At 33.8% G+C, this 24283-nt stretch overlaps 2 protein-coding genes across 3 annotated transcripts; both read right to left on the bottom strand.

Moving 5' to 3' along the window:
- On the bottom strand, nucleotides 1–6552 carry LOC142636529 (casein kinase 1-like protein 2). Its single transcript, XM_075810782.1, has 14 exons — nucleotides 6177–6552; nucleotides 6033–6073; nucleotides 4370–4439; nucleotides 4115–4263; nucleotides 3925–4020; nucleotides 3758–3828; nucleotides 3439–3500; nucleotides 3165–3228; nucleotides 2998–3082; nucleotides 2782–2908; nucleotides 2453–2535; nucleotides 2302–2365; nucleotides 1789–1931; nucleotides 1–705 (listed from the first exon to the last, which is right to left on the bottom strand). Exons 1-14 carry the CDS (start codon nucleotides 6250–6252, stop codon nucleotides 430–432), a joined length of 1407 nt encoding a protein of 468 aa, XP_075666897.1. The 5' UTR covers nucleotides 6253–6552; the 3' UTR covers nucleotides 1–429.
- A 3378-nt stretch (nucleotides 6553–9930) lies between these two features.
- On the bottom strand, nucleotides 9931–16549 carry LOC142636528 (putative phospholipid-transporting ATPase 4). Of its 2 annotated transcripts, none has more exons than XM_075810780.1 (11): nucleotides 16411–16549; nucleotides 13861–15787; nucleotides 13657–13767; nucleotides 13045–13321; nucleotides 12866–12954; nucleotides 12641–12728; nucleotides 12350–12580; nucleotides 12067–12192; nucleotides 11314–11412; nucleotides 10964–11155; nucleotides 9931–10873 (listed from the first exon to the last, which is right to left on the bottom strand). In XM_075810780.1, exons 2-11 carry the CDS (start codon nucleotides 15666–15668, stop codon nucleotides 10217–10219), a joined length of 3678 nt encoding a protein of 1225 aa, XP_075666895.1. In that variant the 5' UTR covers nucleotides 15669–15787; nucleotides 16411–16549; the 3' UTR covers nucleotides 9931–10216. The 2 variants fall into 2 exon arrangements, with proteins under 2 accessions (XP_075666895.1, XP_075666896.1); XM_075810781.1 differs by having other exon boundaries at nucleotides 12350–12559.
- Nucleotides 16550–24283: the final 7734 nt, after the last annotated feature.

Raw genomic sequence — 24283 nt, 5'->3', positions numbered from 1 at the left:
TTTGAGATAAACAATCTTTTTATTTCCCCCTTCTAAGGATTAAAATACTTGCATAGAGTGGGATACTTATATTGAAAGATATTACATAAGGAACCAAATGTGGAACCACACCAGATCACTGTCTCTGTATCAAAACCTTAAAACATTACTGTCTACGCTTATTTACACACAATAAGGCATTGGTTTTTGTGTATTTCGAGCTTTGCCTTTGGTTTGAAGGGAACTACAACCAAATAAAACGAAAAACAAAGGCAAAGTGGGAAACCATTATAAAAAAATACAACAACAATGCAGTTTCTTTTGTTGTGTTTAAGGGGGAGAATTGGATTGGGGGAGGGGAGGGGAGGTGTTGTGTGCGGATTGTACCCTCCCCTGCCCTCTAGATCCTTCAAGGCAATGAAAATGGGTGTGCTGATAATAATGTACCCTCTAATCATTATTAATGTGCATGCCCTCAATAGCCCTAAGAGTGGAGTCAAAGTACTTTGCATGTGAGGCATTTCTACCAGAAGATGTACGGTGCTCTGATGATACAACAGGTGAACTTCTTTGCCCACTAGAAATCTTACGAAGAGTTCCTGGGCTTGCATCCATAGTGTTCAGGCGAGAAAGGTCACCTTCATTGCTAATTACCGCATCACGACTGCTAGAGACAGCAGGCCGCCTTGATGATCCACTTGACCGCAAGAAACTAGCACTTGATAACTGCATGAACCCAAGGACACAAGAAGTCCTGAGAAAAAAAAAACTAGAACGAAAATACAATATCATTGACGCAAAAGGAAACACTGAATTCATTAAGATTATCCAAATAGGCCTGTAGTTACCGGTGGTAAAATGACAACATATAAAACATATTCAAGCTTGCAAAATTCCTAATATCCTTGGTGAAAAAACACACATTGTGATGCCTTCATTTTATTCTTCGCCTGATGTTTTAATAAGTTATACTGAAATTCTCATCTTTGTTTTATCCTTCACTACAATTTTTATAATAATTAGAAGTAATTGGCCCATACATCATTATCCAGTACCTTCCTAGTGGTAAAAGCTTGAAATCTCAGTATTTGAGGTTTAGTGGGTTGTTAATAAATCCTTAAGATGCTGCTTCAAAGACATGGAAGCTTTGGTCGAACAGGCAACCTACAGCCAATAAGGCAGCTCCTTTGTGTTTGTAGAGGTATATTTAGCTGGAATGCAAAAGCCCATATTGAAGGAAGAGGGGGTGTAATGTGTTGGATCTCAAAGGAACTTTTTTCAGCAAGCTTTATGCAAATGGTAGTAGAGGCTGACTGGAGACTGGAGACTGGAGACTGGAGACAACTACTCCTTCCATTCATTTTTGCCTTTTTTAGACTTTGTAATATTTCATTCCTTTTAATGTTGGTTTTATTTTCTAATACAATTCTGGTGTACTTCCTTGCATCTGCTTCACATTTTCTATATATATTTTCACTCATCAAAAGGGAAAAGTAGACCCTACAAGAGAAAAATTACGTTTTGAAGTTGTTTCTATAAAAAGTCTAGTCCACTGGTTAAAAGAATCAATCTCTCAGACCAAAGCTTATCATCTCCACTTACTATCAATTTGCCTAAATAATCAGTGACAAAATTGTCACCCAACACCCTAGAAATAACAATACATTCAAGGATATCATAGGCATCTGGAACAGGTTTACTGGGCTATGATGATATTTGACTTTCCAAAATAATAAACTTGGTTAACTTAGAAGCACGAGCAAGGGGATTGAAAACTTTTAAATCTGGATTTAGTCAGAAATCAAGTACCACAGCATCTTTAGATGAAATTGGATCATTCGCAGCTGGACTTTTCTGTTTAGAAAGGTTTCCAGCACTCACAACTGGCCCAGAGTTTCTCCTGCGAGAGGGATCTGACAATGACCAACCAGTAAGTCTACCTTCTTCCCCACCTGCAATGAAGTTAAATAATTAACCATATTAAACATTTCATCCTCGCAATATGTATAGTGAAGTGACATCCTGAATACTGGACTAAAATAACAGATTGCAAAAGTATATGTAGGTTGTATATTTGAATTTGAACTCATTCAAAAGACCTTTCAGTAATCTCAACCCAAATATGAAGGGAGGGGGGAGGGGGATTCAAAAATAGTTTATTATTTGGAACTATAGAAAGCTTATGCTAAAGCAATAAGGTGAATGTACATAGATAAGTGAACATTACATAGAAAGAAATTTTTAACAATGTAGTGGATCACAATATGTGCATGAAGTAATACATTAAAGGAAACACAATTACGGAAACACAAGTAGAATTACCTGATTGTCTATCAGCATTTGCAGCTATTGGTGGCATGCCAGAGCTGGGTCCAGCACCAGGACCCTGTAATAAGATAAATGAAATAAATAACACATTAAAAATTTTCAGATCAGTAGCTAAAACCAAAAGCCATAGAGGTTGATCACTTACAAGAACACGAGCAGGTGGAGTGGCAATCTGGGACTGCTGATATTTCAAAATGGTCCAATCAAACACGTAATCAAACTGGAAGCCTGCAGTCAAAGAAACAATAATGAATCTCCAATTTTGAGACTATCTATTAATTATTTAGTGAATTGGGAGCACTATTGTCATATCAGTTGATCAGGTAAAGCATCTAACTGCATAGAAGACATTGAAGTCCAACGTTCAGGTGAGAATATTTGACAAGAATAACAGAAAAATTGAGAGCATTGCTGTCTTATTTTTTGAGCACATGAAATGTCTAAGAACAGCACAGAAGACATTAAAGTTCAAACCTTCATGAATGAAAAGGTCACGGAAGAGTCTTTTGAGATACGCATAATCCGGTTTATCATCAAATCGTAGAGAACGACAGTAATGGAAGTATGAAGCAAACTCTGTAGGATAACCACGACATAAAGCCTAAGGAAGAAACAGTAACTTTTGCAGTCAGACTCATGTTACTGAATACATAAATGACATCAGAATGCTATCCTAAGACATGATTCTACCTCAATGGATGTTGAAACTTTCTTCTCACTGATCTTCTCATACTTTTGCTTCTTAGTTCCTGCTTTCAGTCCCTGCCAAGGAAGACTATAAAGATAGACGGTCATAACCAAACAAACTAAGGAATGAAAAACAGTATAAGATAACATTGGTGCCAATGAATCTTCACCTTCCTCTTAAGAAATACATAAGAACATATCCAAGTGACTCTAAATCATCCCTGCGGCTTTGTTCTACAAAGCAAAAGAGCAACATAGCTAAGAGTCAGAACCATAATTCCGAGAAAAATGAAAACACACAGGACCAAAAAAGATAAAAAGAGAGGGTGGGGGGGGGGGGGGGTCAGAGCTACAAAGGTTGACACCTACATTTATGAACACAAAAAAGGTAAACTAAAAATTGATAACAAAAAGAAGCCAGAAAAATAAAATTAATAGGTATACCAATGCCGAGGTGAGTATTCATGCTCGCATATCTTGCAGTTCCTGTTAAATTCTTATTTTCTCTGCAAAGTATATGAGAATGTCAGAATTGATGAAAGAGAGTGAAAAACTACCTGAAAATTTTTGGAAAAAAATATTTAAAAAATCAGTAATGGCCTAGAAATCTTAGTCATCGTAACAAACAAGGGAAGAACAACCAAGCACAATAAAATAAGTAACCCATACAGGTAAAACCCCATTAAGCTTTATCCTTTTATTTCCTCTTTTCCTATGAATATGTAAATCAATGTCAATTAAAAGCTAATCCAAACAAACTAACCTATAAGGAATATGTTGATGGGTTGAAGCATCTCTATACTTCTTAGCCAGACCAAAGTCAATGACGTAAACCTACATGAAAGAACATATCAAGAATTGCATCGATACAAAACATGAAAGAAGTATATATCACTTGATTGATAAAAGAAGGGTGTTCAACAGTAAAACCTGATTTGCACGCCTTCCTAAACCCATAAGAAAGTTGTCAGGCTTTATATCTCGGTGTAGAAATGACTTGGAATGAACAAACTCAACTCGATTGATCTGACAGGAATATCAATATTAGATTTCCAAGAGATAACTAAAACTTGAATAAAAGTGAATTCAAAAACGATAAAAATGCAATAAGGAACCCTACCATCTGATCTGCAAGCATAAGTACAGTCTTAAGGGACAATTTCCTACTGCAAAAGTTGAATAAATCTTCAAGACTGGGTCCCAATAAATCCATCACAAGAACATTGTAGTCTCCTTCAACGCCAAACCATCTCACATTCGGAATTCCAGCTGCCATAATAGGAAAAAATTTCCAACCAATAAACATCTAATAAATGAGCACCAGAATTTGCAAAAAAAATCAAAAGGCACCAAGTATAGCAGTAAAGGTCATTACTTCCTCCCTGTAGTATTTTATACAGCTTCGATTCATACAGCAATTGGGGGTGCTTTGTCTTGACATTTTCCTGAATCAAATATGCATTATTAGAACTTACACATATTATAAAATATGCATTCCAAAATTTCATAATAATTGCATTCTAAAATGTGCAGGTGTTGGATGTAACTGACTCAACAAAAACATGACTAACCAATGCGTAATCAGCTTAAAACCCAACAAATTCAGACTCAGAAAATAATTAAGTTCTCAATACTAAACGTTTGTGGAACAAAAGAAGCACATGAAGAAAAGAAATAGTATTACAAATTAAGTGTGCTGGAATACGTGCATTACAAAATTTCATTTTATTTGCTTCTAGGATGTGTAGGTGCCAAACGTAGCTAGAAACAGCTGAGCAACAGCCAACAGTTTAATCAGCATAAAGCCCAACAATCAGACTTAGCAAGTACAGATTCCGAAATTTCATAGTATTTGCATTCTGCAATGTTTAGGTGTCAAATGTAATGGACCCGTTGCTAGGCAATGACCAGAAGTTTAACCAGCATATGACCAACAAAATTAGACTTAGCAAATACATAAATTCTCAGTACTAAACCTTTGCTGGACACTCCAAGCACACAAAGCAAAGAAACAGTATCATAAATTATGTATATTAGAACATACACTTGCATTCTAGAATCTGCAACTAACCCAACAGAAACAGCTAAGCAATAACCAAAACTTTAATCAGCATATAACCCAAAAAAAATCAGACTTAGCAAATTCATAAATTCTCAATACTAAATCTTTGCAGAACACTATAAGCACTACAAATTACACATGCTATTACATGTGCATTCAAATTACATTTACATCTTACAAACTAAGCAATAACCAAGACTTTAATCAGCATTAAACCGAACAAAATTCAGACTTAGCAAATACTTAAATTATCAAAAACTAAACCTCTGCAGAACACTACAAGCATTACATTTTACACATGCTAGAACATTCTCATTCCAGAATTTCATTACATTTTCATTCGACAATGTATAACTAACCCAACATAAACAGCTAAGCAATAATTGAAACTACAATCAGCTTAAAACCCAGCAAATCAGACTGAGCAAATACTTAAGGTCTCAAAACTAAACCTTCGTAGAACACTACAAGCATTACAATTTACAAATGCTAGAACATTCACATTCCAAAAGAGCATTACATTCACTCTACAATGTATAACTAACCCAACATTAACTGCTAAGCAATAACCAAAACTTCAATCAGCATAAAAAGCAACAAAACCAGACTTAGTAAACACTTAAATTCCCAATACTAAACCCACACCAAAGCAACTCCAACACTCCGAAAACAATCATCAAATCTCCAATACTTACTTTCACACAAATCCCATTTCGAACTCTTCACAAAACCCAACAAAATAACATCCAAATTAATCAATTTCAGTCATTTCAGAAAAACCAAAACCACAATCTAAGCCCACCAAGCAATCTACTTTTCCCAAAAAAAAAAAAACCAATTTAGACCCAACTAAGCACATAAACACAAAAAGCTAAAACTGGGGTCAAATTTTAACTAGAACCCATAATTCCAAAAACCCATAATTCAACCAATTCCAAAGCTTTAAAAAAAAAAAAGTCAAAAGTGAATTACTCACAAGCTTAATTGCAACCTCCTCATTGGTCTGAATGTTAGTACCTGATTAAAAAAAGATTAAATTTTTAAACAAAATTAAGAGCACCCACAAGCTAAAAAATCCAAAAAAGTCAAAATTTTAGCCAAAAAAAATGAAAGTACAGACCGAGATAGATCTCTCCGAACGATCCACTACCGATCTTTCTGCCGAGTCGAAACTTGTTTCCAACTCGGGGCTCCATAGCTCTGAGAATCCTCGATCAAGCAATCCGGGCCGTCCAGAGAGTGGAAAATGGGAAAAGCAATCGACGGCGGAGATGTGGGGAGGACAGAGATGAAGATAAGATGAGAGAGCGAGGGCAGAATTGGAAACAGGAATTATCAAAGTGAAGAAGAAGAAGAAGAAGAAGGAGAGAGAGGAGGCATTGTGTGTTTTTGAGACATTCAGACAACAGAGAGAGTTTGATTGAATCGTTAAGACAAAGGGTTTGGTCTCTTCTTTCTTTTCTTTTCTTTTCTTTTTTTATTTTATAATATTAGTAGTCATCAAAAAGACAGTAAAATATGGTTGTTTTTGTGTGAAGGTGTTTTTTAAAACGACGATGTTTTATTGGTTGCTTAGTGTGGTTAGCTTTGAAAATATATATATATGAACTACTTTTTTTATTTTTTTATGAATTTTTATATATAGTGATTTGGTGAGTTGGAAATTTGGAATATTCGGATACAGTACTTTTTTGTTTTAGGGGGGGGGGGGGGGTGACTGATAAACCTATGACTCTATCCCTGTTGAGTTATTCTAACCCAAAAAGATTTTAAAATATAAAATAAAAAGAAGACAAAAGAAAGAATTTTGAAAACCAAAGCAAGGGGTGATTTTGTGGGAAAAATGACAATTTCTAAAGAGGAATACAATAGGGAGGGATTAAAATATGTATCTTATAGTACAATGTTTAAACAAATCTAGTGAAGAATATATGAGAAAAGATTGTGATGATTTTAGTTCAATCAAAGCATAGAATGGATTCTCAACCAAAAAAATAAAAATAAAAATAAAAAATCAAGCATAGAATTTAAGTTGCCTACAATTTACCCACCTATGGTTTGGACAAAATTTAAATTGCCTACATGTAGTTTGAAATTTGACATACTCACTTGAGGTTAACCCAATTAGATTTTTATAATCCACCTTTGTTAAAAACAGAGTTAAATATGTAATTTTACTTCACTTTTATGTCTCTCTTTCAAAGACACAAAAAACATAAAAATACAAAATCAAGTAAGATAAAAAAACTATCCATCAGAATACTTGCATCATGGAATTTCAAACCATAGGTAGTTAACTTAAATTTTGGTCAAATATCAAATGAGTAAAGTGTCAAATTTTAGATCACAGGTAAACAACTTAAATTTCAACCAACGACAAGTGGGTAAATTGTAATTTGCCCAAGACAATTTAAGTTCAATGATAGATGGATCGTTTGTTTCCTTCAAAACTTCTAGAGTTCATCTTCTATAATAGACATTACATTAGGTAATATGGAACAATCTTATAAATGCTTACGTTCCAATGTTGGCCAACACTATCTTGCCAAGAAGCTAACAAATCCAAAATTTGTTGTGGCATGACCTATTGAATTCCAAACAAACAAAATACCATAGGTCACATCTCATAAGCAGTAAGGCAATGAAGAAAAAGATGATTCACACTCTCTTCATTCATTTTATACAAATAACACCAATCTATATGCCTCTCTTTTGTTGATTATTTTGTAGACAAAATCTTTCTTAAAGCAGTATTCTCAAGTTGTAACATATCGGGTACTTATTCAAAATTGTCATTTTTAAAGCTAAACTATCTTTGCACCATAGTTTTTAATGATAGTAACACTTTCCTTTTTGTTTACTGAATGTTTAACTAGTAACTACTCTTTTAAAAATCACTTTCTTCTTCTTTTCCGAACACATGTTTTCAAATAGCTAATCCAAATATATACTATACTATGTACCAAAACGATGTTGTTTTCATTTGTTATTGTAGTTTATTTATTTATTTAACCTTGGACCTTGATATATGCACCTTAAAATTCTTAGTGCATTACATGCACACATTTAATATTAAATAATGTAGTTGATTATAAAAGGATGTAGTTTGATATGTATAGCTTTGGACAAAGTTCTCATCTTAAAAAAAGTTAATGGGGCCTCATTAACTACATGGATGTGCCCTAAATTTCTTAGTGCATTACAGGCATGAATTTGATCACATAAAATATATATTTTTTTTTTTTAAACCTAAAAAGTCCCTAAGGAAACCATAGAAAAACTTAAAAATCATATACTTTTCTAGATTGAATCTTGCACATGTTTCATGCGATTAATAGTTAAGGTTTGCGTCAACTTTATATCTACTCTACATTCACACCATGATTTATTTGCACGGCACCTCCTCATTGTGATAATTTTCTTAATTAGATGGCATCCTAGGGCATTACTGTCTTTTCAATATTCTCCTTAAAATTTCTAGATAATGTTCAAATATTTCACAAATACATAAAATTCCAAGTCTCTAACCCAAGCTGAATCAACTGCAATCTTGGTCAAACAGGGTAGATTATTATTTCTAGAATATTAATAAAAAAAATTTGAAGTTGAATCATGTAACTTTCTAATAAGAATTGGCTAATGTCATAATAATGACTTGATTGACGTTGAACATGTCAATTGTTGGTAACAAATTCAAAGGTTGATGACCAACAGACAACTGTGGATGAGAGATTGAATTGGTCCCATTCTTCTCTCCAAGAAATTATAATTAACTTATTTTTGTTGACTGGATTAATTTGAACTTATTTGATTAAACTCATAGACTTGGAAGAGGAACTTCTTAGCATTTAAAAAGTGTGCTGCATCATGTGCAATCATTTTCTGTAACAAAGTTTTCGTTTCCGGTTAGGATTTTGTAACTCATCATCATCATTTTATTCACATTCAAGAAGCTTAAGCCCCTCAATTTTTTTTTTTTTTGAAGAATTCCCTTTTAACCATCTCTCTCTCTCTCTCTCTCTCTCTCTCTCTCTCTCTCTCTCTCACAAAATAAAAAATAAATAAAATTGAGGGGTCTAAACTTGAGGAGAGAGAGAGAGAGAGAGAGAGAGAGAGAGACACTTAGGCCATATCTCCATGAAAAGGGAAGGGAATAAGTAAAACCCAAATTACAGGAGATTGGATTCCTTCTAGTCATATGACAAAACAAAGCTCAATGCACACAATAAGGTGAGATAGAATTAACAGATTTCAATGCTTGAAAGCCCTTCCAAAAAGGTTGAGCCTATGAATTAGCCCAATGGCATTTAAGTCATTTTAGAATTGATCCGAGTATTTGTCACTTAATTCCAAGTGGTTAGTTTAGTGATTTTTAAGATTTCATGATATTTATGAGATCCTTGGTTTGAAATCTCTAGTTAGCATGTTGGGATCACCCTCAAAAGGATTTCTTCTTGTAATAACTTGGTGTTTGTCAGATAGAAAACTACACAAACTCAAGAGAATAATTAGGTGCTTAAAGAGTTTTGAATGTCCTCATTTCTTAAAAGTATTTTGTCACTTAAATGGTCCCATAACTTGGTAGGAGTATATCATGTTTCGGGTGTATACTCCCACCCTCATGCAACAAGTGAGATCCACTACTAGTGTATGGGTCCCACGTAGAGTGGGTCCCACATGTTGTGAGAGAGTTATTCGTATATACCTAAAACATAATATGCTTTTGCCATAACTTGAGCACAAGTATTCTTGAGTCATTGAAAATTCTCCAGCTCTACGGCCAAATACAGGTGCTTTAGCCGTCGTAAAAGTGAATAAAGGAGACGAGTAAAGGGATGTACAAGAGTAAGTCAATACCCACTTCGGAAAGAGTATTTTGAACAAATATAGGATGTTATATATCTAGAATTTGTAAAGAAGCCAATTACAGCCAATAGTGACGTGCATGATACCCAGACCAGACTCCAGTTTCTATCTTCACAAGCTGCTAACTCTATAAATCTCTATAAATGTTGTACATACAAAGCTCTAATACATTTCTATAACGAATGAATCTGGATTAAAATTACAAAAAAAATTATAAAAAAGGCCCCTTTATAAAACTATGAATGGCTACAGACCCTAAGAAAATTTTCAAAACTGATAAAATCATCGGCATGATCATGATGCACTCAAGTTCGAAGAATGCTTCTTTTGTAGCCTCCCTCTCAACTGCCTGATCTTTGCCTCCACCCTTGCTGTGAACCCAATCTTGGTTTCCTGTCTAGCCTTGGATCGCTCCCTAGTCCACATGTGTCGATCTTCAATGTCTTTCTTGTAGTACTTGATTTCTTGGATGATATGATGATCCATTGGATTAAAACATCTTTGGAAAGATATGTGGGCAAGGTAAGGAAGATTACAAGTGATTGTCACTAAAAGGGTGGCTGCCCAATAAATAGGAGCAGGACCAAGAACTTCAACTAGAATTTGGTAGGCATTTCCAGAAATAAGCGGTGACATCATGCCATAGAGAAAGAGAAACAGGTACCACGTGACAATGCTGCCCCAAACCAAGAGGTGTTGGATCCATGTGAAGTGGCTCATAGTGAGTGCAATCTGGCAGTTAACAGCCCAGATGATACAAGTGAACATTGTCGTACCTACAGCTTCCATATCAGCTGTCTCGCCTCCAACACGGAATGCCTGATCATAGAATATGACAATGTTGAGGAAGAAAATAACGAGGGAGGAATAGAGACCGTTGCCCATCCAACCCAGTATCCTGTACCAGTCAAAGAACAGGTTTTTCGGTCCTTGCTGATATAGTGCAGGGAACTGCAAAAGCATGGTGGATGGGTAAGTATTACAGCAGGGATAACTGGAATATGGAGGAAGCACCACTTTGGGTGTTATCAACATACTAACCTGTAGGCAGACCTCAGAAGAGACGTCTTGTTCAAAAACTCCAAGTGAAATGACAGGCAATGAGGTAAGTATAACATTAAACAATAGCATGTACCAGTCATCATAAATTGACTGTCCAGAAAAGGCCGCAAATGCCTCAAAGTAGAAGAGGGTAAGACCAAATGCTATATTTTTGTAGAAGAAATAGCAAACCTGAATGCAAAAGATCCCAGGATAAATGAGGATAAATTACATAAAAAACAAGCACATGCACACAGCATCTTCATTTCTGTTGATGCATATGTTTGCGGGTGTGCAAGTGTGCATGCATAGTTGAAAATAAATGATAATCAAACATCAAGATGGTTTACCATCTGAGCAATCCTCTTGTAGCACCAGTGTCCATGTACTACCAGAAGTCTCTCCAAAAACCGAAACTGGGCAATGGAGAAGTCACTAGCCATCACAGCCTGCAAAAAGTTACTAGTTATGAGCTTCAATGCAAAGTACAAGTGCAAATATATCCTTCTAAAGGGAAAACCTCATGCACATCTCATGCCTCTATAGTCCATACAAGGATGAGCATTAATCATTACCAGCTAACTAGCAAATAGTCCAATGTCCCAGAAAACATTCAAATATAAGCAAGAACAAACTTAGAATTGGACATTTAAGTGTGGATTAGGTCACCCAAATCTGTGAAAATACATTCAGACAGAGCCTGCCTAAGGGGGGTGCCAAACCTCCCGAGAGAGAGAAATAATAAAAATACAAATGGATAGTACTAGGTTTTTTTAAAAATTTTATTTAATTTTTTATTTTATATATGGATAGTACTAGTTCTGGAAAACAGAAGCAAATTTGACACCATGTTCCTGTCTAGAATCCAACTTGAGACAGAAGATTGTAAACAAGAATGATGTCCTACATTTGCTAACCTAAATTAAATTTTTGCCCGTCATAAAATTCTGGCAATCAGAAACAATAAAGCTCTATGACATTTTTATTTTCACAAATTTTTGAAATAGATGAAATGTGTATGAATTCTTGAACCGAAAAAAGAATGTACCAAATGCATTTAGAGAGCCGTTAAGCAGAAAGGGCAAATCAGACATGTTACCAACCTGCATACCCTCAACCCCACTGATACCAACACCAATGTCAGCTTCTTGAATCATTCCAACATCATTTGCACCATCACCTATAGCTAGGGTGGTTTTTCCAGTTCCTTCTTTGACTAACCTGGTTACCTGGTGTCAAGAAATTGAAGATATGAAAACAGATCCCAACATAACAGCACATATATAAGTCTACATTTATGAGTGACACTGATTTGATGATTGAAAATCAGAAAGCAAAATATCTGAAGACAGTGCAATGTTGACACGCAGGAAACAAAGATCCTACCTCTGCTTTTTGCTTGGGAGAGACACGACAGCATATGACAGATGCACAATCAACCGCTAATCCCAAAAATTGATGCTTCATATTATCATCTAAAACATAGCCTAAAGTTTTCCCGTCAATAATCAGTGCAAATGCAGCATGTGGGTCCTTCTCCAGCTTTATCATCTGAGTGGCATTGGTGATTTGATTCAAAATGTTCTCTTTCGCACCCTGTTCAGTGACAAAAAACAACTTTTAATGAAGGCAATTTTCCGAAATTAATTCCTCTATTTCATTTTCAAAGGAAATTACCTCTTTGCCATCTTTGACTAATGCGTCTGAATTTGTCGTTGTTATACAGATCTGCTTCATTCCTTGTCGAAGTAAACTACAGGCAAATCTGCATCATGCAAACAAAACAGTCATTATATTTATTGTCTGGAGCAGCTCTCAATAAAAAGTCTGCTTTCTGTAAGTTCCTCAAAAGAAGTACTATGCATAAAGAAGAGCCTTCTAATCAATTAGAAAGCTACGGACCCTATGTTGATTGCCGTTTCCATCTTATCTCCTGTCAAAACCCAAATCTTGAGACCAGCTTGTGCAAGTTTATCAATGCACTGGGGGACCTAAAAGGGAGAATATTGCAATTAAGTAAAAGCAAACCAAAAGAGCAAAATATTCATATTATTATGGCTAAAAAGGATTATTATGTCTACCCCTTTTTGCAGTTTGTCCTCCACAGCAGTAGCACCAACAAGTATCAACTCTCTTTCCATCATATCTGATACCCTCTCAAGCATTGCTTCTCTATCACCCCCAATAGATGTTTTAGCTTTCTGAAATTCGTTATTCCAGGTGGCATACTGGGACTCCTCAAGCTTTCTATAAGCAAGTGCCAATGTACGCAATCCAGCTTCTCCATATTCATTCAAATGCTTGGTAGTGGTTTCCTCATACACTTTTCCATTCTTTGAAAGTCGATCAAAAATGATGCTGCGTAGTACAGGGGAGAATGCATGGGTGTTAAAGTGCCTAAAACCAACTAATTTTCTCTCCCACTAAATTAAAGAGAAGAGTAGAAGATCCAAAAAGTATACATAAAGCTTGATGCTGAATTTTCAGGCTTCAGAGTTTCTTAATGCATAAAGCATTCAAAAGGTAGATATTTGAAATATAGTTTAGCCTCAACAAAACTTAAAATCAAAAAACCCTTGGTGCCATATGGAAGCTGATTGAAGATTTTTTGTATAGGCCATTTATATCATATATTCAGCTGTCAGTATCTCTGAAGCAATATCAAGAATTAGAAGGATATTCATGAGCCTAACCTGTCAGCACCTTTGCACAGAAGCAGAATCTGTCCCTCCTGATCTTGCACAATTACAGACATTCGCTTTCTTTTGCTGGTGAAATCCAGTAGATTCAAAATTTTATACTCCCTGTAAAGATAAAAAAATGCTAAGTCAACAAATATCTGTAGATGAGAACAATTACCAAAAGGGCTACATTATGTAGGTCAGTGGAATTCTTACTTCTCAACTGGCTCTCCAGAATTGGTATATCTTTCACGGACAAACACACTTGATTGAGTTCTTCTAAAAAATTCAAAACCAAACTCTCTCGCTGCAACAAGAAAAGCCCCTTCATCAGGTGACTCTGCTTCATATGTAAAACTCCCAGTGGCTTCATTATACTCAGGAATTGCAGTGTGACAAATTGCTAATATCCGGAAAAATAATAAATGGACATCAGCATTGGGCTCTTTAGACCAATTTCCATTCATCAGGCGCCTGTCCTCAAAGCTAAATCCCTTGATGGTAGGTTTGAGATCATTTTCATTACTAGAAGTGATGACAGTCTCTAGTTCAATTTCAGAAGCTCTTTCAACATTATCCCGTGAAACATGTCGACCACCTCTCCGCTTGGGAAAATTGGAAAGGTCTACATCCTCCTCCTGAATAGCCATTTGTTGTACAGCAGCAACTTCAACTTCACTAGAATGCACACCATATGCTGTACCGGCGATGGAGCACTTTAGAAAATCCATCTGATTGCATGTCAAAGTGCCAGTTTTATCAGAAAGGATTGTGTCTACCTGACCCAATTCCTCATTCAAATTTGACGTCCGCGCTTGCGCGGTATTCCCACTCTCTTCATCATACATATGTATGTCTTGGTTAATGAAGGTTGCTTGCAAAACCTTCACAACCTCAATTGAAACGTAAAGCGAGATGGGTATTAAATATCCATAAAGGATGAGAGCAGTGATCAGATGATAAAATCCAGACAAGCTAGGGTTTGTAGGATCAAATACACCATCAGGTTTCTTGGGTTGTAAGTACCACCAGTCTGGGACTTGGTACTTAGTCTTCACAGCAAATCCCAGTGAGCTGATCAATGAGATCAATACAAGGAGAGTGAAAAGGATGTATATAATATAATCCATCTTTTTTTCTATTGTGCTCCTTTTCGAAGGGGATTTTGTCGCATTCTGCATGACTTTGCTATCATGACCAGTGAAAACCACCACACCATACACAAAAGCTGTATTCCTGAGCTTTGAATCTCTGAGGAGAATCTGAGTAGGATCAAGAGGAAAAACCTGACGATCATACTCCAAATTACCCACAAAGGTGTAAAGACTGGGGTTTGGGTCTTCGCATCTGATTTTCCCCAAGAAATCCTTGAAAGATTCATCATCATTCAAAGACAAAGTTGTTTCCAAACATCTCTTTACTTTCAAGTTTGTCTCACCATCTAAATTCATAGTCTCCACATAGCAAATCCCATCCTCATAACTTGAAGACAAGAGAAGCAAATCAGCAGGAAAGAACTGATCCTTTTCCACTTTCAATACATCTCCCACCCGAATCTTATGCCATGGCCTATAACCAAAAACACCGTCTCCTTTATGAACACTAACTTTCCGGAGATTAACCTTCATATCCTGAACAAACCTACGTGAGTCTTCCAGGGCTTCCTTCGCCATACTGAGCCCAACAACAAATGCCAAAGGAGCAATCATGCTAACAGGAGTAAATGGCGAAATTGGTGTGAGTGAAAGAACCGCAGCCAAAAGAAAGTACAAATTAGCAACCCTCCGGAATTGCTCAAAGATTGCCTTAGGTAAGAACGTAACAACATTATACTTCGTGGTTGATATAAAATTTGAGCAGTACTTCAGAGGTTTCTTCAGGTGAAGTTGAGGTTGGTTGCAATGTACAACTCGTGAGCCTTGAACTGCATTTGGTCCCTCAGTGTCTGTGGTCTGAGGCCGGAGGCATGAGAATGTGTAAAGATTGCTCCGCCGGATCTTTGACCTTATCCTTCCCCTTGTCATCTTTCCAAATTTCAGCTCAAGACAATAATAAGTGACACATGCCAATCAAACAAAACCCGAATCTCCTTCACTATGAATCTAAGGATTTGTCCCTTATGTCCAATTTCTTCTTCTAATACCTAATTATACAGACCCAGATGGAAATTAATTTAGCACATAATGTTTGAAAATATGCAGGCTGCAATATCAATAAAATAACACACACACACAAAAACAAAAAAAAAAAAATCAAACTTTACGTATAAAAATCACCACATTCCTTAATGGATTCTTATTTAAACCTGCATATGAATGCTTGCAAACCCAGATTTGCAAACTATTTGAAATGTTGTCATCTTTAAGGAACAAATAAGGTCTTCACACAAATTCACAACTATAGCTACAAAGATCCTCAAAATCACAAACAAAACTTAAATTCAAAGATACTTGTTCTTTTCATTATATATGGAAATTTTAAATACATTACACCAATATTTCAGCTAAAAATTACAAAATTTATTACAAAAGAACAAATTAAATAAAAGAAAAAGGAAAGATTTTCAAAAATGAAAAAAAAAAAAATCTGAAACAGCCCAGCTAAAAATGTAGGAAACAGTCATTAATACCAGTGCAGATTCCTCATATCAAAAGCTACAATCTCACAAAATAAACCAAGAAAGGCCAAATTTTGTAGGGAAAAAAAGAAAAGAAACCCAGATGGAATAATTATTTAAAAAGCTCAAATTTTTATAAGAAAAAGTACCTGGAAACAAGAGCCCCATTAATCTCCAGGACAAACTGGCCAAAACCCATTTGCCAAAAGAGAGAGAAATGGCTTGTGAGTTGCAGATCAAAGAGGAAGACAAAGTTTAGAAGCAAAGAACAGAAAAGCTTTAGAGAGAGATTTGACAGGGTTTTAGGCCACAGAGCAAGGTCCTCTCCTCGTCCAAGAAACAAAGTCCGAACCAATGTCAGAAATTTCCGGGCCCTCCTCTCCTATATTTATATTTTACCACTCTCTCTCTCTCTCTCTCTCTGGTTTTATTAATTTTCTTTTCTTTATTAGAAAAAAAAATTATACTTTCAAAGTGTCAAATTACAGAATTGTAATTTAATTATTATGCTTTTTTTGTAATTTTTAATGTCCCATAAAAATTTGAAGGTACAACAAAATTTCTTAATTATATAAGGTAGTAAAGTTGTTAATAGTAAATAATAAAGTAGCGGATACATTTATTGATTTAAATTTTCATATAAATCCAACTTATCAGTTATAAAATTTAACGTGAAAATATTAAGTTATGGTTTTTTTTAATTTTTTCTTAATTGAGTAGTGTTGCCTAAGATGTACTGGCAATGAGAAATAAATTTGGAGCAGCTGAGAGAGGACCAGTCTAACACTTCCCTGGATTGCCAGGTGTGGGTCCCACATTATCCCACGTGGCAGGTCCTTAACTGGGACATGTTGTACCTCTTTTCTCCCAACCAATCATAAAATAATTCTAGAAAAATGGGGTTACTGATTTTAGTATTAAAAAAAGAAAAAAAAACAACTCTTTGAACAAAATTTTGTTGATTTTGTTAATTTTGTTATAAAGTACTGGGTGCACCTACTTGTGGTTCTAGTTTTAGGTGGTACTTGGGCTATAAGATATTCCTGTCCAGTCCCTAATCTTGTTTACCTAGTTTAGTTGCTATAAGAGAGAGATTAGGGACATTTCATTTTTATCATATGTGATTCAATTTTAATGAGAGTTTTGCTTATTGAGTATATATTGATTTTCTTCTATAATTAAATTCCAAGTTTGTGGCTTAATCCTTTGCATAAAATGTAGATTATTTTTAGGATTCAATTTAAGTTGAACATCACACACACACACACACACACACACACACACACATATATATATATATATATATATATATATATATTCACCTCTTTTTCTATTAGTTTTGTTTTTCTTGACAATTTGTTAGGAATTTTTTTTGATACTCACAGGGGGGAATGGAATTCAACACCATAAGTCAGTACTAAAACTGCATGCGGCAGTTAGTACGGTATATGAGCCCACAAACACACATCACCACAATTGATGTGGGACTAAGGTTGAGAAATTGTTAAGGAATTAATTGTTTGTTTTTAGTTTTTTATGTTAATGTTATTGTCTATTTTGAAAATACTTAAAAAAAATACTTTCACATTGTATATATGTTTATAATTTTTTTTAAAAAATTTAATGAAACTTTTGATTACTTGAACCAAACAAACAACTATAGGGCATGAATTATATGATAGCATAACAAACCATAGACTTGTGTTCTGCAACTCTGTTTTGAGAATGTATGCATGGCATGATTTTGGTGGTCAATTTGAACAAGGAATACACATAGGAGAAAATCTTGGTAATCTTACTATGATTCATGGATCAAATGGTTGTCAATTAGCTGGTGAATTATATATATATATATATATATATATATATATATATATATATATATATGTATGTATATATGTATATATCTTCAATGGGACCTAAAGGTGACGCCTCCCACTCCATTTCCATGTGGATCGGCCAGCTGCAAGTCTAATTTAGAGAGAGGTGAGAAAAAAAAAAAAACAAAAAACAAAAAAACAAAAACAAGAAAAGCAACATTAAAATACAGCATTTGACTTAGTTTTTCCTTTGTTAAATTATCTAGTGAACAGTATTTTTATGTTTTTAATTCTGTTTGGCCAACTATCAAATTTGACATATTTTGTTATAACAATTAACAACACAATAGCACGTTACATGTTTTTTTTTTTTTTTGGTGGGTGGGGGATTTTAATTAGTTTAGTTAGTGAAATATTTTATTTCTTACAAGAGATTTGAGATCAAATCTTATTAATACCCCCAAAATATATTTTAAAAAATAAAGAATTAGGTCTTGGTCTACAGCTTATAAATTTAATGATCATTCCGTTGACCCTAAGCCAAAATTATTGATACGTACGTTGTTTTCATGTCATTTTCTCAATCATTCGGTTCTTGTTTTAAAAACCACGAAATAGAAACAAAAACCTATTTTCAGATAATATCGATATTATCTAAAACAGTTTATTGTTTTTGGTTTACAAATAAACTAAAAACCATTGAAAACCAATCTATTTTCTTTATTTCCTCTAAAATTCTTTTTTTTAAATAAAAAATATGAAAACCAAATAAATTGATAATTATAATTAACCACCCTAAACTATTGAGATATTAGCAATATCCAACTTTTTTTTAATACATCAATAAAGAGGATTTGAACCCTAGATATTTCATTTGAAATTATTAGAAGATACCAAACAGTTGAAATACAAGACTCCTAACTACAATATATAATCTAAACTTTAAAATTTTGTAATCAACATCATAGTTTGATGCTAATTTGCAATGTCTATTCAAACGTTTAAATTAGGGTAAAAATTAATAGTTTAGTAGACAATTATCAACCGTAAGCTATGAGAGCATTAGAAAATAGGCACTTCAAACTATGAGAGTATTTGCAATATATGTCCTAAACTATAAGAGCATTTTTAATATGCACAACTAATTTGAATGATTAGATATCACAAATTATTCTCATATTATGTTGCTGATTTCTATCATTTCTTTCTCAAAAAAAAAAGAAAAAAAAGATGACTATCATTTATCAAAAAATTAATAAATAAAATTGGAAACCATATTACGAATGTGAAAATACCAACCAAATTTCATTAATTAAAGCATGACCAGTACTACACATAAACGCGTTTAATTGTGTACAACCCAACTACCCAAGTGTTGGCCATTTGGAAGTTTCCTTTGAAATTAAAATGTTATTAGACTTTCTTTCTCTCTCTCTTTTCTCCATTGCTCTATTTTTATTTAATTTTTCAACTGTGAATGTGAAAGCATGTTCAAGCATTGATTACTAATTTCAATTTGAATATGACATTACAGACAAGATTCTATATTTGAATTAATATTAGATTATATCATCGTGGACTGTTTCTCATTGTTTACCACGCACTTGAATAAACTCCATAGGTTCAAGGACTTTCTCAAGCCTTCAATTTGGAATTATACATATATATTGGCCAGTTTTTGATTAATTTATTATTATTTTTTGGTCATATGAACATTGTCAATATCGAACTCATTCTTCTTCTTCTTCTTTTTTTTGTTTGGGTCAAGTACCTTTGGTCTATGGCTTCTAGTAAGGTTAAATTTTTTTTTTCTTTAATAATTGATTTTTTGAAATACTTAAAAAAAGAGAGAAAATTTTGAGGTAATCCCTGACCATATTTATAAAACATATTTAAGTTCACAAAATGAAATATCCCAAAGTAAATATATATAATATATAGTTGTTAGTTGCAAGTGTCCATCGACACCACGTTACAATCATAGTATTATATATTATCCATTAATATCAAAGCAATAAACATTAATGTTTGAGCAGGTGTTAGCCAATTGTCAAATTTAGAATCCTTATTACAATTTGCGGTAGGTTCTGTTATTTTTTCAGGTGGATCCACTCCATCAGGTATGCTTTAGTTGAACACTATTAGTTTTTGGAATAGCCCACATATATGACTATGAGTGACATGTGGATCACAACCACCATTTTTATTTTCCTTTTTATTTTAAAGTTAAAGTATCATATCCATTACGATAATTCTTAGTTTATAATTTCAAATTGACACAAAATGTATACAATTTTGTATACATTTGTAAAAAATGTAAATATTTTATATATCTACGATCCTATAATATAAACTTACATAACTCTACAAAATTCCTAGTGATTTTGCTGTTAGTATAAACGTATAATATATGATAGCTCTGAGGAATTTTGTTTTTCTTTCTTTTCACTTTTCCCAGCCCTGGTATTGGATCTGTCACCAGTTTTACACGTATGGATTGTGGAAATTCATGCAAAGTAGACTGCAATGATTTCATGTTTTGAACGGGACCAGAGGTTCCTGCTGAAAAGGAAAAGACTAGAACAGAGAATATAGTAGTACAGTTTTAACCTCTTGTTAATTTTATCCATCTATTTTTCTTTTTTTGTTGGTATAAGGTGAGGATTTTCAATTGAGACTTTCTAGTGCCATATAAAGTGACACAAGAAATGTCACAACTCACTTATGTGGTGAGTTGTGGCTGGTAGAGGGTAGTGGTAGGTCCATGTGAAGACACTCTCTATTAACTACAACTCATCACATAAATAAGTTGTGGCATTTATTGTGCCACTTTATATGGCACAAGACTTATCTTTTCAATTTTCAATCTTTCAAACTGATGGGATATTTTTATATGATTTTGATTGAAAAGTTAGAAGAGTAAAAATAAAGTTTCTGTAACTTACTAATTAAGTAACCAAAAATAATGTTTCTAAAAAAAAAAAAAAAAGTAACCTAAAATGAGAAAGTTTAAAGTATTGGCTCACTATAGAGGAAAAGACATGTACATATCGGTGGGGAAGGCAGGCCTTGGCCTGGCAATTCTCAGAGCCTAACCTATTTGTTATCGCAATTTTGTTATATTAATTTGCCTAATACTTCCAAATATAATAATTGTCCTTTTGAGGAGTATGACATATATACCTTAACATAAATACTATCTATCTTCCATTTTTTTTTGTCCACTTCAACCATTCAAAATTTTTTTTTAAGGGAACATTATTTCATATATTGTCTTTAAAATCAAAATTTACTATTGTACAATTTATTTTTTTTATTATTATTAATTAAATAAAATATATTTTGATCCCTAAACTTTATCCAAAGTTTATTTTTCATCTTTAAATTTTAAAAAATTATTTATTCATTATCCTTAAACTTTATAATTTTTTAAATAATTTAGAGACAAAAATAAGAATGAAAAAAATAACATTTTTTTTCAATAGTTTAGAGATGGAAAAAAAAAACTTTTGGTAAAGTTTATGAACATAAAGTAAAACATTTTCAATAGTTTAATGATTAAAAATAGACTTTTCAATAATTTAAGGATAATTTTTTTTTTTAGTTTATAGATGAAAAAAAAAATTAGAACTTAAAGCCAAAGTTTGTTTTTTGTCTTTAAAATTTAAAAAATTATTTATTCATTATCCTTAAACTTTATAAACTTTTTTTTAATAGTTTAGATACAAAAATAGGAATGAAAAAATAAATTTTTTTTAATAGTTTAGGGATGGGAATTTTTTTTTTTTGGTAAAGTTTATAAATATAAAGTAAAACATTTTCAATAGTTTAAGGATTAAAAATAAAATTTTCAATAATTTAAGGATAAATTTTTTTTTTAAGTTTAGAGATGAAAAACAAATCTCATCTCATACTATATATAAAAGCAAGAGCGTTTTCCTGCAATTAAGGTTGTGTTGCCACGTAAGGAAGAAAGCCCACTTTAAAATCTGCCACGTTTACCATTAAAAAACAAATAATTAGAATATTCACATTGGGTCTTGCAAATGTCATTTGTTAGCATTAGAATTCCAAAATCTCCCATTACTCGATTTTCCAATTGTAAAAAAAATTTGCAATTCTGTTACAGTACAATTTGATATGTATGACAACACTATAGCAGGCTTGTATAATTTTTTTTATTACTTTATTCTCTCTCCCTCTTTCACTTTCTCTTCTTCTCCCACTTTGTCTCTCTCCATGTCATCACTCCCCCTCTCACATCTCTCTCGTTTTAGTAAAGTTTAAGGATTAAAATAATATTTTACTATTATTAATTTGAACATAAATTGTGGGTTCCAGTTAACTTTATTAGTAAAGTCTATAATGGTTGAATAAAAGATTTAAGGTTCAATCTCCGTCCATATCAAAAAACCAATTGATGTTTTGGTCTGATAATAAAGAGCTATCATTAGGAGTGGACGTCATAGAATGAAACTCTCTTGAAAAAAAAATTGAACACAAATATAAAAGATGGGAAAAAAAAATTAGTTTTCTTGATTAAAATGAAGGGCACATTCAATTTTGACAGGATGGGTTGGGGTGTAGATAGACTTTGTGCTCCTTTTGCTGTAGATAATCTTGGAGCCATTTCACCTCTTTTGATGTAATTAGTTTGTTTATAAAAATATAATCCTCTCCTTTTTTTTATCTGAAAAAAGAAGTTTTTATATTCTTTTTTTATAAATATGGTAGACACGATAATTCTTTTATAAAATTGTGCTTATATATATTGACAATTTCAAAGTGGAAAATAGGTTGGAACATGGTAATGGACCTAATCACAGCATTGAATAATAACAAATAAATAAAATAGGAGGAAGTAGTAAAGTACACGAATAATGAAATGTGAAGTATGAACTGTGTGATTCATTTGAAAACTATTTCCTTTCACATGGTGTTGTATTTGGTCCAAAACTTGAAAAAATATATATAATATTTTTTCCTGGAAGTTCAAGTAACACGTAAAGGTCATATGCAACAAAGAAGGGTCCTACGTAGAGTTTCAAGTCAAACATGAAAACAGCACTTGATTAGTGAGTCCTTATTGCCTCTTGACCTCTTCCATGCATGATGGTCAAGTCTCAGAAGCTCACACGTTTGCGTGTTAAGTTTGCCAGAGCTACATGAAGAAAATTGAGCTGTTCTAAGACCACATATTATCTCACAATTTTTTCATATTATTTCATAATTTTTTTGCGGCAATTTTAATAAGTTAAATTATGAGTGGTTAATCATTACCTATAAATGAATATACTATTTTTTTCTACTAATTACATATTGCCACATTACAATTATAACAAAAAATTATGAAAAAATTCGTCGGCCTAGATTTTTTGCAAGAAAATCTTGGAAAGATTTTTATTAATTAATAAAATTGGCTTGTACTTTGGTAGCTAACTAGGTGGGTTGGTTTTTTCCACAAGTACGACATCGTTTCTGACCCATCTAGAACAAGAAGAGGATGAGTATGTGAAATTTGGGACCATTCGTTACTAGATAGTAATGCAAGTCATGGGAGAAAATATTAAAATAGCATTAATTTTCAAACAATATAATTAGTAGTTAAGTTTTACAAACTATATTTTTTACTAGCATCTCGAGTCTAAAAGACTTGATTTTGGAGCTATAAATCGAGTCTTTAATGCTCGATTTTTATGGTCTGTCTGATGTGGCATTTTTTCCACGTGGCGACTACTTGGAAATCGAGTCTCTAAGACTCAATTTACCACCAAAAAAAAAAAAACGCAGTCCGCCCACCTGGGTCGCGCGGCCTGGGGCGCGCTGCCTGGGCGCGTGACCCGAGCCACGCCCGCCCGGGTCGCGCGCGGCGCGGCGCCTGGGAGCGCAACCCAGGCCCCCGCGCGCCCAAGTCGCGCTGCCTGGGCGCGCTGAGACCCAGGCCACCGCGCGCCCAGGTCGCGTGACCCAGGACAGCCCAGGTCGCGCGGACCTGGGCGCGCACGCTGCCTGGTCCGTTTTTTTTTTTTTTTTTTTGTGGAGTTCAAATTTCATCTGGCTTGTAAATCGAGTCTTAGAGACTCGATTTTCAAGTAGTCGCCACGTGTAAAAAATGCCACATCAGATAGAATCAGATCATAAAAATCGAGCATTAAAGACTCGATTTATAGCCCCAAAATCGAGTCTTTTAGACTCGAGATGC

This window comes from Castanea sativa, chromosome 5, assembly GCF_040712315.1.
Source record: "Castanea sativa cultivar Marrone di Chiusa Pesio chromosome 5, ASM4071231v1".
In the NCBI taxonomy this organism is placed as follows: Eukaryota; Viridiplantae; Streptophyta; class Magnoliopsida; order Fagales; family Fagaceae; genus Castanea; species Castanea sativa.
The sequence above is the reverse complement of the archived record's forward strand: the minus strand, read 5'-3'. Positions and strand labels throughout refer to the sequence as shown.